The 16,418-nt window shown below is 64.9% G+C and overlaps 1 protein-coding gene across 1 annotated transcript; it reads right to left on the bottom strand.

Moving 5' to 3' along the window:
• Window positions 1–22: 22 nt before the first annotated feature.
• Window positions 23–16,277, bottom strand: FCHO1 (FCH and mu domain containing endocytic adaptor 1). Its single transcript, XM_068170940.1, is given in 28 exon segments — window positions 23–1,027; window positions 1,750–1,914; window positions 2,013–2,077; window positions 2,648–2,847; window positions 4,307–4,439; window positions 4,860–5,015; window positions 5,446–5,566; window positions 6,862–6,958; window positions 7,088–7,206; window positions 7,548–7,629; window positions 7,631–7,790; window positions 7,792–8,125; window positions 8,242–8,340; window positions 8,451–8,527; window positions 8,575–8,674; window positions 9,149–9,173; window positions 9,304–9,482; window positions 10,153–10,207; window positions 10,302–10,323; window positions 11,597–11,669; window positions 11,802–11,846; window positions 12,586–12,682; window positions 12,798–12,896; window positions 13,534–13,638; window positions 14,163–14,315; window positions 15,231–15,372; window positions 15,954–16,028; window positions 16,159–16,277. Coding segments are annotated over 28 exon segments (3,054 nt in total). The 5' UTR covers window positions 16,212–16,277; the 3' UTR covers window positions 23–1,004.
• Window positions 16,278–16,418: the final 141 nt, after the last annotated feature.

Here is a 16,418-nt window from a genome sequence, read left to right as displayed (position 1 = left end):
AGAACAATGAATAGACAATGAATAGAAAATAAAATGTTTAATAAAAGAGCAGCTCCTGCTCCCTGCACAGCACAGGGGGGGACAGGGCTGGGGGGGGCACAGCAGCTCCTGCTCCCTGCACAGCACAGGGGGGGACAGGGCTGGGGGGGGGCACAGCAGCTCCTGCTCCCTGCACAGCACAGGGGGGGGACAGGGCTGGGGGGGGGCACAGCAGCTCCTGCTCCCTGCACAGCACAGGAGGGGACAGGGCTGGGGGGGGGCACAGCAGCTCCTGCTCCCTGCACAGCACAGGGGGGGACAGGGCTGGGGGGGGCACAGCAGCTCCTGCTCCCTGCACAGCACAGGAGGGGACAGGGCTGGGGGGGGGGCACAGCAGCTCCTGCTCCCTGCACAGCACAGGGGGGGACAGGGCTGGGGGGGGCACAGCAGCTCCTGCTCCCTGCACAGCACAGGGGGGGGACAGGGCTGGGGGGGGGGGCACAGCAGCTCCTGCTCCCTGCACAGCACAGGGGGGGGACAGGGCTGGGGGGGGGGCACAGCAGCTCCTGCTCCCTGCACAGCACAGGGGGGGACAGGGCTGGGGGGGGCACAGCAGCTCCTGCTCCCTGCACAGCACAGGGGGGGACAGGGCTGGGGGGGGGCACAGCAGCTCCTGCTCCCTGCACAGCACAGGAGGGGACAGGGCTGGGGGGGGGGCACAGCAGCTCCTGCTCCCTGAACAGCACAGGGGGGGACAGGGATGGGGGGGGACCTGACCCGAACCCCCCCCGCCCGGGGCAGCAGGAGACGACACAGCCACGGAGTGAGGGAGAGGAAGAGGAGGAGGAAGAAGAGGAAGAGGAGGGGGAAGGGTGCTCCCACCCTCTCGTCCTCCTCCCCCCCGGTGCCACCCCCCTCCCCAGCCGGCCTCCATCCAGTGTTTCCAGTTCACACAACCAAAGGGGGAAGCCCCCCCCCACGCGGGGGTGGGGAGGGGGCTCAGAGGGTCCTGCGGGGAGGGTGGCTCAGGACCCTGCCAGGTAGATGCCTGGGGAGGAAGGAGAAAGGTCGCCAGGATGGGCAGCGCCTGGCCAGCGGGGGGATGGGCACCGCTGAGTGGCAAGGGCTGGATGCTGGCACCGAACCGGGCTGCCCTCACCCCTCTCCGGGCTGGGCAGCGCTGGGGGGCACCGCCCGGCGTGGGGGGGGATGGGGAAGTGGCAGTGTGGGGTGGTAGGGTCATGGGGAGCAGGGAATGGACCCTGGGCACCCTCTGGGAAAAGGACCTCGGCCACCCTGAGGGCACGGGGGGCAGGGAAGGGAACCCACACAGGCTGAAGAAGGGACCCTGGGCACCCCGAGGAGAAGGGAAGGGACCCTGGGCACCTTAAACAAGGGAGCCTGGGCACCTCAAGGAGAAGGGAAAGGACCCTGGGCACCCTAAATAAGGGACCCTGGGCACCCCAGGGAGAAAGGAATGGGCCCTGGGCATCCCAAGGAGTGAGGAATGGACTTTGTGCCCCCCAGGAAAGGGACTTCAGCCACCCCAGGGCCATGGCAAGCAGAGAGGAGCCCCCGGTCCCGCCCCTCCCCCCAAGGGGTGAGGAGGGTCCCCTGCCCTCCCTTGGACTCTAAAGAGCAGGAGTAGGACCCTGGGCACCCCGAGGAAGGGACTGTGAGGGGATGGGGGAGGGAACCCTGCACTGCATCCGCCCCCTCAGGGCTGGGGGGAAGGGGTCCCCGTCCCCCCAAAGCCCCTTCCAGCCCTACCTGTAGCAAACCTCTTCTTGACCAGGGACATTCGGTACCCGGCGCCGGCCAGCTCCACCTCCACGCCCGACAGGGTGCTGCCCTCGCTGCTGAACTGCGCTGCCACCGGGCTGGGCTTGCTGGGCCCGCAGAGGGGCTCCCAGCTGGCAGAGAGCCGGCCACAGCCTGCCAGGGGGCAGCAGAAGGGTTGGGATGGGGCTGTGCCCAGATTCAGCTCCTCCCCACCCCCCTACAGGTGCCCTCCGGAGCGGGCACAGCCTCACCTCCCTGCCCCGGGGCACCAGGGATGTCCAGCAGCCTCCAGAGCAGCCTCTTCTCCTCCAGGTTCCTGCCAGGACATGGGCACGTCCCCAGTGCCAATGACACCCCCAAACCCTCCTCACTTCCACCCCCAGGTGCCACCTCCGAGTGCCACCCCCAGCCCCATGACCAACCTCCAGCCCCATGTTCCACCTCCGGGTGCCACCTCCAGCCCCTGGTCCCGGGCCCGTGTGCCACTCTCCGTGTGCCACCCCCAGCAACCATGTCCCACCTCCAGCCCCGTGTCCCACCTCCCTCTGCCACTCCGAGCCCAGCGCTCCACCTCTATGTGCCGTCTCCAGCCCCGCGGTGCCACTTCCACAGCCGGGTCCCACCCCCAGCCCTGGGTCCCACCCCCAGTCCCGTGTGCCGCTCTCCGTGTGCCACCCCCGTGGTGCCATCTCCAGCCCCGTGTGCCACCCCAACCCCTGTGGTACCACCCCCAGTCCCGTGTGCCGCTCTCCGTGTGCCACTCCCATGGTGCCATCTCCAGCCCCGTGTGCCACCCCTACCCCCGTGGTGCCATCTCCAGCCCCGTGTGCCACCCCCACCCCCGCGGTGCCAGCCCCGCGGTGCCCCCGCCCAGCCCCGCGGTTACCAGCTGGCGGCCGGCTGCAGGCGCAGGTTGGCCACAGGCTCATCCACGGGCAGCAGGACGTGGACGTTGGCGAGGGGCACGGGCAGTGCCAGGGCGGCAGCGTTGTAGCCGTAGTCGACGCTGACTCGGGTGGCGCCCGGGGAGCAGTCCCAGCGCACGCAGAGCCGCAGCGGCGCCCAGCCGGGGCCCAGCCGGGAGAACTGCGGCGACAGAGCCGCCCCGGAGCGGCAGCTCGCAAGGGACCCTCCCAGGGCACACCGCCCAACCCCCCCCCAGGCAGCAGGGACAGCTCCAGCCGGAGCAGGCTGCGCAGGGACACAGCAAACTGCAGCTTGAATGGCTCCAGGGATGGAGCCTCCGCCACCTCCCTCGGCAACCTGTGCCAGGCTCTCCCCAGGGAGGATGTTTTGCCTCCCTGGCAGCAGTCAGAGTGCAGCAGGTTGGGAGGGAGGCTCCAAGGGCAGCTTGGCCAAGCCCCTGCAGGCAGCAGGGAGAGCTCCAGCCAGAGCAGGCTGCACAGGGACACAGCCAGGCTGAGCCTGAATGGCTCCAGGGATGGAGCCCCAAACACCTCCCTGGGCAGCCTGTGCCAGGCTCTCCCAACCCTCCCTGTGCAGAACTTCCTCCTGAGCTCCAACCTAACCCTGCCCTGCTCCAGCTCCAAACCATTGCCCTTGGTCCTATCCCCACAGCCCCTTCTGAGCAGTCCCTCCCCAGCCTGCCTGCAGCTCCTCTGCAGATATTGCAGTGCAGCTCTGAGGTCTCCCTGGAGCCCTCTCCAGGCTGCACAGCCCCAACCCTCCCAGCCTGTCCCCACAGCAGAGGGTCTGCAGCCCTGAGCATCTTGGTGGCCTCCTCTGGACCCTCCCCAGCAGGTCTCTGTTTCTTTTCTGTTGGGACTCCTAGAGCTGGTCCCAGCACTCTCCACCCCAGGAGACTCCACAACCTCTCTGGGCAGCCTGCTCCAGGCCTCCAGCAGCCTCAAACCAAACAACTTTCTCCTCCTGCTCAGCTCCAACCTCCTGCCTGACACTTTGTGCCCCTGCCCTGTCCCTGGGCACCACTCAGCAGAGTCTGGCCCCAGCCTCTTGCCCCCCACAGCTCCTTCAGCTCTTGCTGAGCATTGCTCAGCTCCCCTCTGGGGCTGCTCTCCTCCAGGCTCTCAGCCTTTGCTCCTCACAGAGCTGCTCCAGGACCTTCATCATCCTCACAGCCTCCCCTGGACTCTCTCCAGTCTCTCTGGGGAGCCCAGACCTGCTCCCAGCCCTCCAGCTGTGGCCTCACCAGGGCAGAGCAGAGGAGGAGGAGACCCTCCCTGGCCCTGCTGCCCACACTCATCCCCATGCCCCCCAGGACACCACTGAGGCCTTCCTGGCCACCAGGGCACCTTGCTGGCTCCTGGGCACCTTCTTGCCCCCCAGCACTGCCAGCTCCTTCTCCCTGCAGCTGCTCCCCAGCAGCTTCCCCCTTGGGCTGTGCTGCTGCAGGAGGTTATCCTTCCCCAGCTGCAGGACCTTCCCCTTGCCCTGCCTGAGCCTCCTGAGGTTCCTCTGCCTGAGCCTAGGGAGGTTGTTCCTCCATCTCCTGCCCGTACTGGGGATGCCCAGAGCTGGTGTGGGCAGAGCAGGGCAGGCTCCTTGCCCCCTGGCTGGGCCTCACCTGGTACTTGAGCAGTGCCACGTTGTAGTAGGAGGCAGCTGGGCACTGCTCCGCTTGCCTCTGCAGGTGCCCGGTCAGGGCTGCCATGTTCAGCCAGAAGTCCCTGGTGCTGGGGTCACTCTGGGAGGGGTCACTGGGGGCAGAGAAGCAGTGGTGCCAGGGCACCCCCGGGAAACCTGGCACCCCCCAGTACCCAGCTCCTAGGATGCTCCACAGCCCCTGGTACTCAGCGCCTCACCCACTGCCCCCTCCCAGGGTGCCAGTGCCAGCCTGGCACCTCCTGTACCCCAAGACCAGATCCCCATTATTGCACCCATGGTATCCACCACCTCCTAGGACTCTTGTGCCCCCCTGGCATCTCCTGTGCCCTACCATGGCACCCACCACCTCCTAGGACTCTTGTGCCCCCCTGGCATCTCCTGTCGTCCTCCACTGCACCCAGGCACAAGCCCATCCCCTGAGACCATCTCCCCACCACTGCCAGCCCCCTGCCCAGGCCCCCCCTGCCCTCTGGAGGCAGCTGGCAGGGCAGGCTGGCAGCAGGTGCCCACACCTGTAGAGCAGGTCGGCGTTGGGCAGGAAGTGCTGGATGGCAGCGGCGTTGAGCAGGCGGAAGCTGAGCACTGGGGGTGCCAGGCTGCCACTGAAGACCCTCAGGATGCCAGCAGGGAAGGACATGGTCAGCTCCCCTGTCACCTTCACCAGGCAGCTGCTGGGGACAGGCCCAAGGCAGGGGGGAGGGAGGTCAGCAGGGTCAGGGCAATGGGGTTGGAAGGGACCTCGGAGGCCATCCAGTGCCAACCTCCCTGCCACGGGCAGGGACCCCTCCCACCTGCCCAGGCTGCTCAGGGCCTCATCCAGCCTGGCCTTGAGCACCTCCAGGAACACCTTCTGCTCTCCAGACCCTTCCCCAGCTTGGTTGCCCTTCCCTGGACCTGCTCCAAACCCCTCCTTGGGCCACGCTGACGCTGTGCCAACTTGAGTGACCAGGACATCACACCCTGGGCAGTGCCCAAGGCTTTGCCCAAGGCCAGCTGGATGCCATCAGCTGCTCCTCCCTTCCCCACTGATGCTGTAACCCCAGCAGAGGAGGCCCTGGCACCCCCCCCTGGCACCCCTCTTGGCACCCCCCCCAGTACCTGTCGGTGTCCTGCCCCTTGAAGTAGGCATGGACGTACTCGGTGAAGGCAGTGGCCACGGGCAGTGCATCCTGGGAGCCCAGCACCACGGGGCTGGGACCCCGAGACAGCCCTGGGGGGGCACAGAGCATGGATGGCACCCCCAAACTCCCTGCAGGAGCCACCCCACTCCCCCCCTCACACCCTCCAGGACCCACCACTGAGTGCTGGAGCTTGGCTGGGATGGGCTGGGGGAGGACTGGGAGGCACTGGGATGGGTTAGAGAGGGACTGGGAGGGATTGGAGAGGGACTGGGAGGCACTGGGAGGGACTGGGATGGGTTAGAGAAGGACTGGGATGGGTTAGAGAGGGACTGGGATGGGTTAGAGAGGGACTGGGATGGGTTAGAGAGGGACTGGGAGGCACTGGGAGGGACTGAAATGGGTTAGAGAGGGACTGGGATGGGTTAGAGAGGGACTGGGAGGCACCGGGATGGGTTAGAGAGGGACTGAGAGGCACTGGAGAGGGACTGGGATGGGTTAGAGAGGAACTAGAGAGGGACTGGAAGGGACTGGGATGGATTAAAGAGGGACTGGGATACACTGGGATGGGTTAGGGAGGGACTGGGAGTCACTGGGATGGGTTAGAGAGGGACTGGGAGTCACTGAAGAGGGACTGGGAGGCACTGGAGAGGGACTGGAATGGGTTAGAGAGGAACTAGAGAGGGACTGGGATGGGTTAGAGAGGAAATAGAAAGGGACTGGAAAGGGCTGGGATGGGTTAGAGGGGGACTGGGAGACACTGGGATGGGTTAGAAAGGAACTAGAGAGGAACTGGAGAGGGACTGGGAGGCACTGGGATGGGTTAGACGGGGACTGGGAGGCACTGAGATGGGTTAGAGAGGGACTGGGAGGCACTGGGATGGGTTAGAGAGGGACTGGGAGGCACTGGGATGGGTTAGACGGGGACTGGGAGGCACTGGGATGGGTTAGACGGGGACTGGGAGGCACTGGGATGGGTTAGACGGGGACTGGGAGGCACTGAGGTGGGTTAGAGAGGGACTGGGAGGCACTGGGATGGGTTAGGGAGGGACTGGGAGGCACTGGGATGGGTTAGAGAGGGACTGGGAGGCACTGGGATGGGTTAGAGAGGGACTGGGAGGCACTGGGATGGGTTAGAGAGGGACTGGGAGGCACTGGGATGGGTTAGACGGGGACTGGGAGGCACTGGGACCTAACTGGAAGGGCCTGGGAGAGGTTGGACATAAGCTGGGCTGGACGGGGCAGGGTCAGAGGTGGACTGGGATCTAGACAGAGCGTTACTGGGAGGGACTGGGAGAGCTGTGGAGCCTTACTGGTGTGAGTGGGAGGAGCTGGGTGGGGACCCCGCCTAGCCCACGCCCTTGCCCAGCCCCCCCCAGTACCCACCGAGCGCCGGGGGGGGGCACGCTGAAGAAGCCTCTCTCGCCCAGGCTGGCAGGGGCCGAGTGCGAGGGGGCACAGCTCCAGGAGGGTGAGGGGCTCAGAGAGCGAGACTGCAGAGCAAGGTGGCGTCATGGGGGGGGTCTGGGGGGGTCCCCACTATTTGGGGATAGCTCCCCCTCCCCCCCCAGTCCAACCCCCTTCCCTTTCTCCCCGCCCTCCCTCCCCGAAATGCCACCCACCAGGTCGCTGTTGCTGCCCGCGGCCGTGCCAGCTGCTGCCCTCTTGGTGCGGGAACGCCGCGGGGGGGCCACCAGGGGGACCTCCCGGGGGGCTGCCACGGGGTGGGCAGGGAGAGCATCTGGGGGGGGGGGAAAGAAATGGGGGGGGGGGGAGACACTGAGGAGGGGGAGGGGAAAGATCCAGCGTGGGAGAAACCTCCCCCCAGGCAGGGAGGGTCCCAGGTGGGGGCCAGCAGTGCCAGGAGTTTGGTAGGGCTCAAGGGGGGCGGGGGGGGGGGGCAAAATTACAGGGGGATTGGGGGGGGGGAAATTAAAGGAGGGCAAAATTAAAGGGGAGTGGAGGAAACACAATTAAAGAGGGGGGGGCGAAATTAAGGGGGGCAGTATTATGGGGGGGCAAAATTAAAGAGGATGGGGGGCAAAATTAAAGGGGGGGGGCTACTGCCACCCCCACACTCACCAGACTCAGGCTGAGGTGCAGGAGCTGCTGACGTCCCTGAGCCTTGGCAGGTCCAGGGGGAGGGACTGGAGGACTCCCCCCCCGCTTTGGGGGGCCGGGGAGGAGGAGGAGGAGGAAGCCGAGTTGGAGGAAGGTCTGGGCAGGGGCTGCTGCTCCCCGCTGGGGCTGTGGGCTCTGACCCACGGCTCCCCGAAGGGGTCTGGGGAGGGAACTTCTCGGGGGGCTGGGCTGCGGCCATCGGGGGGCTGCCCCCAGCTCCTCCCAGAGCCCCCCGGCCCCGTGGCCGCTGAAGACGGCGAAGCTGGGGGGGTCCGGGGGGCGGCCAGAGGGGCTGCGGCACCGCGGCCCCCAGCCCCCGGGGTCCCTGGTGCTGGTGCTCTGGGGTGGGGGCGCTTGAGGAGGGTCCGCCTTGGGGAGGGGGCTCTGAGGTGTCCCTGGCTGCGGGCTCCAGGGTCTGGAATCCGGGGAGGGGCCGGGCGGGGGGTGCGAGGGCGAATCCAAACCGGAGTCCTCCACGTTCTCCGGGGAGGAAGAGGAGAAGGGGGAGGAAGAAGAGGTGAGGACGTAGGCACGGGGGGCTGGAGAGAGAGAGAGAGACAAGACAGACACACGACCCCCAGCCCCAGTATCAGAGCGCTGCAGGGAGGGCTGGGGGTTAAGTCGCCCCCCAGTCCCTCCTCCCCAAAACCCTCACCCGGGAAGTCCTCTGCCTCGAACGCCGACTCCAGGGGGGGCCCGAAGAGAGCAGCGGGGGGCACGGGGTCAGGAGGGGCTTTCCCAGGGCCGCTGCAGGGGGGGACAGAGGGGACACAACTCAGTGCCCACCCCCGCGAGAGGATTTTGGGGGGGGGGGCGGCATCACCCCATAGCCCCCACTCCCCCCCTGCCCCCGTACCTGTTCACCCTGCGCTGCTGGGCACCCCCTGCCGCCACTGTCACCTGCGAGGGGAGGGGGACATGCTGGATGGGGGGGGCCGGGGCTGCAGAGCCACTGTCACCCACATCCAGGGGGACACCCCCCAGACACACCCCTGGGACCGACCCCGACCCCAGCACAGCCTCACCTGCTGCCAGCGACCCCTCGGGCTCTGCATCGCTGGGGGCTGGGGTCAGAGATGCCACATGCCCTGGCGGGGGGGGCGGACAGGGACAGGCAGCGTTAGGGGCCACAGAGCTCGGGAGGGGCCACAGAGCTCGGGAGGGGCCACCGAGTCAGGGGTGGGGCCACCGAGTCAGGGGTGGGGACAAGGACAGGGAGCGTTAGGGGACACAGAGCTCGGCGGGGGACACAGAGCTCGAGGGGGATGTGGGGGGACAGAGTCCCCACAGGGGGACACAGAGGCTGGCAGGACATGAAGCCCTGGGGGGGTCACTGAAGATGGGGGAGATGTAAAGACCAGAAGGGGACACAGAACTCAGGGGGTCACAGAGTCCCGGGATGGAGCCCGGGAAGGGACAGGGAGCTCCGGGGAGAGGGGACAGGGAGCCCCGGGGAGAGGGGACAGGGAGCCCCGGGGAGAGGGGACAGGGAGCCCCGGGGAGAGGGGACAGGGAGCCCCGGGGAGAGGGGACACGGAGACCGCCGTGGGGCTGCCACTTACTGGACGACTGTCGCTTGACGGTGCCCTGCAAGAGAACCGGAGGACAGGGGAGGGTCAGAGCTGGCCCTACCAGGATCCCTGGTTGGGGGTGGAGGGCCCTGCACACTTCCCCCTCCCTCTCCCCCCCCCGTCCGTCCGTCCGTTTTGAGGCTCACCCCAAGCGTGGGGTGCAGGATGAGGTTTCCCACGGTGGCCTTGAGCTGCTCCATGGTGGCCTCGGCGCTGCCGGCCGCCTCCCGGGGCTGCACCGGTTTGATGTGGACGTAGAACTTGCGAGGCTCCTCCTCGTCGTAATCCGAGTCGCTGGAGGAGCAGCCGCGGGGCTCCCCCTCCGCTGAACCCCCCACCCCCACGTCAAGGCAACATCCCGCGACTGGACGGCCTGCCCCCTCCCCAAATCCCAACATCAGACCATCCCCCCTCCCCAAATCATCCACCCTCTCTTTCCCACATCCCAAAGTCATCCATCCCCCCCTTTCCCAATCCCCAAAATTCATCCACCCCCTCCCCTCAATCCCCCAAATCATCCACTCCCCCATCCCAAATCCCCCAAATCATTCATTCCCCCATCCCAAATCCCCAAAACAATCTATCTCCCCCTCCCCAAATCCCCCCCAAATCCCCCACCCTCTCTTTCCTACATCCCAGTCATCCATTCCCCCTCCCCAAATCATCCATCACCCCTTTCCCAATCCCCAAATTCATCCATTCCTCCCTCCATCCCCAAAATCATCCATCCCCCCTCCCTCCATCCCCAAAATCATCCATCCCTCCCTCCCTCAATCCCCAAAATCATCCATCCCCCCCTTTCCCAATCCCAAACTCATCCATCCCCCCCCTTTCCCAACCCCAATATTCACCCACCCCCTCCCCTCAATACCCCCAAAGAATCCATCTCCCCCTCCCCAAAAAATCAGCCAGCCCTCCCTCAGTCCCAGAAAATCTTCCCCCTCCCCCTCCCCAACTCCCTCCCCATCCCCCCCCCCCCAAATCCCTCAGGATACAGCGGGAGGTGTCGGGGCGCACGGTGAAGCCATCCTCGTCCACCTCCGGGCAGCCCTGCAGGGACAGGGGGTGGCAGCCTGCAGCATTCCCACAGGAGGGATCAAAACCCCAATCCCAAAGGCTGGAGGAGGAGGCCCTGGATACTCACCTGCTCGGCATCTGGGGATTCCCTGGGGAGAGAGGAGGGAGCCTTAGGATCCCCAAAGTTGGGAAGGGAGGAAGGGATCCAGGGGTTAGGGGATGGAGGGAGGTGGGGAGGGAGGATCAAAGGGGGTTGTGTGGATCCAGGGAGGGAGGGATGCAGGATCAAGGGATGCAGAGATCCAAGGTAAAGGGATAGAGGATAAGAGCTCAATGGATGCTGGGATCCAAAGAGAAAGTGATACAGGATCAGAGAACAATGGATGCTGGAATGCAGGGATCCAAGGAGAAAGGGATACAGGATCAATGGATGCAGAGATCCAAGGTAAAGGGATACAGGATCAAGGATTCAGGGATACAGGATCCAGAGACGCAAGGACACAGGGATATGAGAACCAGAGATGCAGGCAAGGGTGCAGGGATGCAGGGAGGTAGGGTCCAGAGAGACAGGGATCCAGGACCAAAGATCAGTGGCTCCTGGAATGCAGGGATCCAGGATTTGGGGATGCAGGATCAAGGGAGGTAGGATTCAGGGACACAGGACCAACGGTCAGTGGATGTGGGGATATAGGATGCAAGGAGGCAGGAATGTGGGAGTCCAGGGTTCAGGGAGATACAGCATCAAGGATTCAGGGATGCAGGATCCAGAGGTGCAGGCAAGCGTGCAGGGAATCAAGATCAAGGGAGGCAGGGATTCAGGAAGGTAGCAGATAGGGAGACAGGGATCCAGGACCAATGATCAATGGATCCAGGGATAGAGGACCCAGGGAAGCAGGGACACAGGATCAAGGATGTTAAGATCCAGAGATGTGGGGACAGAGGGATACAGGATGCAGCAACAAGGAGCCAGGAATGGAGGGGTACAGGACTGCAAGGATGCAGGGATGAAGGCTCAAGGGACACAGGGAGTCAGGATCAAGGATGCAGGGATCCAGGGATGTGGGTGTGCAAGGCCAAGGGATGCAGGGATTCAGGAACCAGGGAGACAAGGATCCAGGGATGTGGGGGTGAAGAAAGACAGGAGTCCAGGAAGGCAGGAATCCAGGCAGGGGGGAATGCAGGGATATGGGGATCCAGGGCTACAAGGATGCAGGACTGAAGGATGCAGGGCTGAAGGATGCAGGGCTGAAGGAAGCAGGGCTGCAGGGCTGAAGGAAGCAGGATGCAGGGCTGCAGGATGCAGGATGCAGGGCTGAAGGAGGCAGGATGCAGGGCTGAAGGAGGCAGGATGCAGGGCTGAAGGAGGCAGGATGCAGGGCTGCAGGAGGCAGGATGCAGGGCTGCAGGGGTGGGATGTCTCACCCAGCATCACGATCCCTCTCCTTACGGCTCAAGCCGGGGATCCGGAATGCTTTACTCCGGCTCCTTTTAGGTCCTGGAAATGGGAATTGCAGGAAGAGGGAAGGGATCAGAGCTTTGGAGCAGGCCCCCAGCTCCCTCCTCCTCCTCCCTCCAGCCCAGCCCAGCCCCAGCCCAGCAGGGAGCTCCTGGGATCAGACGTACTTGCCTTCCTGCACTGGGGCCAGCCGGTACTCCTCGAAATCCAAGGCTCCTACCATGGGAAAATGGGATCAGCTCAGGAGCCTGGCTGGAGCCCTACATCCCCTGATCCTCCATCCCCACATCCCTGTGTCCTTGGAATCCTGAATCCCTGCATCCTGCAGCCCTGGACCCTTCTGTCCCTGCAGCCCTGGATCCTGCATCCCTGGATCCTCATGTCCCTACATCCCTAGATCCTCCATCCCTGCACCCTTGTGTCCCTGTATCCCTGGCCCCTCCATCCCTGAATCCTACACCCCTGCACCCTTGTGTCCCTGTATCCTGCATCCCTGCATCCTCATGTCCCTACATCCCTGGATCCTGCATCCCTGCACCCTTGTGTCCCTGTATCCCTGGACCCTACATCCCTGGACTCTTGTGTCCCTGTATCTCTGTATCCTGCATCCCTGCACCCTTGTGTCCCTGCATCCCTGGATCCTCCATCTCTGCACCCTTGTGTCCCTGCATCCCTGGATCCTCCATCCCTGCACCCTTGTGTCCCTGCATCCCTGGATCCTGCATCCCTGCACCCTTGTGTCCCTGCATCCCTGGCCCCTCCTCTCCCCACATCCCTGCATCCTGTATCCCTGGCCCCTGCGTCTCCGGCCCCTTCACCCCTGCACCCCACCTCCCAGGCTCCCTGCAGCCCCTTGCTCCCTGCCTCCTTACCTCCAACCTCTGACTCCTGCCACCCCCTCTCAGCCCCCCCTCACCTCCCCCCGGGGGCTGGGGGGCTCCCCCCGAGGCCTCACCTGGCCGCTCGCGCCCTGTGCCCTTGCTCTCAGCAAACCTCCTCAGCAGCAGCTCGGTGCCAATGTTCTCCACGTTCTGCTTGAACTCCTCATGGACCTGGCACCAAGACAGACATGGGGGTGGGCACAATGCCACCCTAGGGTGGAAGGGTGGGGGGACACACACAGACACAGAGCTGGGGGTTGTCACCTCCTCCTCCCCAGGCTCCTACCTGCCCGATCTGGACGTGGGTGTCCTCCACCGAGTGGGAGTAGGAGCTGATGAGGCCTTTCATGTGGTGCAGGTGAGCCTCCTCCACCTCTTGGAAACGCTGGGCAGGGGCACAGCCAGCGGGTGAGGCCAGGTGGCACCTCCCCCAGGGGTGGCATGAGCAGATAGGGAGGGGTAAGGCAAGGTGGCACCTCCCCCGAGGGTGGCGTTGGGCAGGGAGGGTTAAGGCAAGGAAGCATTGGGTAGGGAGAGAGGGGTAGGGCAAGGTGGCATTGGGGAGGGAGAGAGGGGTAAGGCAAGGTGGCATTGGGGAGGGAGAGAGGGGTAAGGCAAGAAGGCATTGGGGAGGGAGGGAGGGGTAAGGCAAGGTGGCATTGGGCAGGCTGGGAGGGTTAAGGCAAGGTGATATGGGCAGGCTGGGAGGGTTAAGGCAAGGTGATATGGGTAGGTGGGGATGGTTAAATCAAGGTGGCACCTCCCCAAGGCTTGGCATGGGTGGATAGGGAGGGTTTGGTCAAGGTGGCACATCCCCAAAGTCCAGCATGCCCAGCAAACAGTTCTCCGCCAGGCTGGCACACCCCCAAGACCCATCCTGCCCCTGGTGCCACCATCCCCAGCCCACACACTGGCACTGCTGGGAGGTGGGCAGGAGCCCCCCACTGCTGCCCATGGTGGCAGCACCCACGCCGTGGCAGCGCCCACACCCCTGGCAGCACCCACACCCTGGCAGTGCCCACCATGGCTGAGTCCAGCATCCTCTGCTCGAAGTCCTGCCTGGCAGAGTTGTATTTGTCCACTGCCCTCCTCAGGGCCTCGCCAGCCTTGCGCCACTTCAGCTCTGCCTGCGGGACCCCAGCGGGCATCAGCCGACAGCCACGGGCACCAGCGGGCACCAGCAGGCACAGAGGCCAGCGTGGGGTGGACAGGGACCATCATGGGCACAAGGACCAGCGTGGGGCACAGGGACCAATGTGGGTCACAGGGACCAGCGTGGGGCACAGGGACCAGCGTGGGGCACGGGGACCAGCGTGGGGCACGGGGACCAGCGTGGGGTGAATTAAGATCATGTTGGGGGGCAACAAGGACCATCAAGAGGTGACAGAGACCATCTCAGGGGAACAGAGACCACCAAAGGGGGGGACAGAGACCACCTCAAGGGGACAGAGATCACCTCAGGGGGGACAGGGCCCATCAAGAGGACCCAGAGCCCACCTGAGAGGGAGGAGAGAGACCCTCACGGGTTGGACCATGACCATCTCGGGGTGGACTGGGACCACCTTGGGGGCACAGGGGTGACCTTAGGGGGGACTAAGGACCCCCCGTGGTGGGGCCTGGAGCCAGCTGAGTGCCCCCCAGGGGGCCTCACCTTGTCGATCTCCTTCTGGCTGGTGCCCTCTTTGCGCAGCCGCTCGTACTCCTGGCACCGGCTGTGGTAGCTCTCCTTGGACTTGGGCAGCAGCTGGGCCACCCCCTGCAGCAGCTGCACAGCCTCCAGCGTCCCTGACACCTCCTCCTTGGACTGGGGGGGGACACAGGGAAGGGGGGGGAGGGGAGAATCACAGTTAAGGTTGGAAGGGAGCTCAAGGCTCAGCCACTTCCAACCCCCTGCCATGGGCAGGGGACAACCTCACACCACAGCAGGCTGCTCACAGCCACATCCAGCCTGGCTGCAAACACCTCCAGGCAGGAGGCTTCCACCACCTCCCTGGGCAGCCTGTGCCAGGCTCTCACCACCCTCCTGGGGAACAACTTCATCCTCACAGCCAATCTCAATCTCCCCACTTCTAGTTTTGCTCTATCCCCCCCAGTCCTATCCTTCCCTGACACCCCAAAAAGTCCCTCCCCAGCTTTCCTGCAGCCCCCTGCAGATCCTGGAAGGCCACAATGAGGTCTCCCTGGAGCCTTCTCCCCTCCAGACTGCACAACCCCAACTCTCTCAGCCTGTCCTCAGAGCAGAGGAGACTCCATCCATGACCCCCAGGGGCAGTGTGGCAAGAGGGTGACCTTCTAGGGTGGCCAAGCAGGACCAGGAGCTGGGGGACTCCATCCTTCTAGGGTGATCAGAAACTAAGAGCTGGGGGACTCCATCCTTCTAGGGTGGTCAAGAGAGACTAAGAGCTGGGGGACTCCATCCTTCTAGGGTGATCAGAAACTAAGAGCTGGGGGACTCCATCCTTCTAGGGCAGTCAAGAGAGACCAAGAGCTGGGGGACTCCATCCTTCTAGGGTGGTCAAGAGAGACTAAGAACTGGGGGACTCCATCCTTCTAGGGTGGCCAAGCAGCACCAGGAGCTGGGGGACTCCCTCCCTGCCCCCCAGCAGAGCAGCTCCAGTCCCCTGCTCACCCTCGAGGCCCTTCCCCGGCCGCCTCCCAGCCCCCGCAGCTCCTTCCCGGCAGAGGGCTGCGGGGGGAGGCTGCCGTGCCCCCCGGGTACCTTCTTGTGCACCCTGCCCTGCTCCTCCCCGTAGCGAGAGATCTCCTTGATGAGGTCCTGCAGCTTCCTCATCAGCTCCAGGTGGCACAGGGCCAGCTTGTCCGAGGAGATGCGGAACACCTCCCACAGCGGAGCGAAGGTCCTGCCGCAGGGACCCCGCCTCAGCACCGACCCACACACCCTCCCTCTCCTCCTCCTCCTCCCTCTTCTTCCCCTCCTTTTCCTCCTCCTCCTCCCTCTCCTCCTCCTCCAACCCCTCTCTTCTCCTCCAATCCCTCTCTCCTCCCTCCCTCTTCTTCTTGCCTCCCCTCTCCTCCCCCCCCTTCTCCTCCCCTCTCTTTCTCATCTTCCCCCTCTACTCCTCCCTCTCCTTCTCCCCCCTCCCTTTCTCCTCCTCCTCCCTCTCCTCCTCCCTCCCCTTCTCTTTCTCCTCCCTCCCTCTCTTTCTCCTCTCTCCCTCTCCTTCTCCCCCCTCCCTCTCCTTCTCCTCCCTCCCTCTCCTTCTCCTCCCTCCCTCTCCTTCTCCTTCTCCCTCTCCTCACTCCCTCTCCCTCTCCTCCTCCCTCCCTCTCCTTCTCCTCCCTCCCTCCCTCTCCTTCTCCCTCTCCTCCCTCCCTCTCCTTCTCCTCCCTCCCTCCCTCCCCTTCTCCCTCTTCTCCTCCTCCTCCCCCCTCCCTCTCCTCCTCTCCCAGCTCAGGGCTCCCCAGCCCCTCAGGCCCTGACCCCAGCTGGGTGCCGTTGGTTGCCATCTTCGACAGCTTCACCATGGCCTTGGCGTAGTTCTCCTCGATGGCAGCCCTGTGGGGACAGCAGGGCCGGGGCGGGGGGTGGGACACAGACCCTTAACGACCCTGGGGGGGGCCTCAGCCCCCCAGCCGTGTGTCCCCCCCCAAGCCCTGCTGTGCCTCCCCCCCCTCACCCCGGGTACCTCTCACGGACGAAGTCTGCCAGCTCCTTGGTGGAGAGCTGCCCATGCTTCATGTTGTGGTACAGCACGTCGAAGCCCTGGTGCTTCTCGCCCTGCCAGGGGGCACGCTCAGCCCCCCAGCTCACCCCCAGCACCCCCAACAGCGCCCAAACACCCCCAACAGCACCCCAGCACCCCCAACAGCGCCCCAACACCCCCAACAGCGCCCCAAACACACCAACAGCCACCCCAAACACACCAAGAGGACTCCCAAACCCCCC

This window comes from Melanerpes formicivorus, unplaced genomic scaffold (assembly GCF_026170545.1).
Source record: "Melanerpes formicivorus ecotype bairdi unplaced genomic scaffold, bMelFor1.0.p_v2 SCAF_902, whole genome shotgun sequence".
Lineage (NCBI taxonomy): Eukaryota > Metazoa > Chordata > Aves > Piciformes > Picidae > Melanerpes > Melanerpes formicivorus.
The sequence above is the reverse complement of the archived record's forward strand: the minus strand, read 5'-3'. Positions and strand labels throughout refer to the sequence as shown.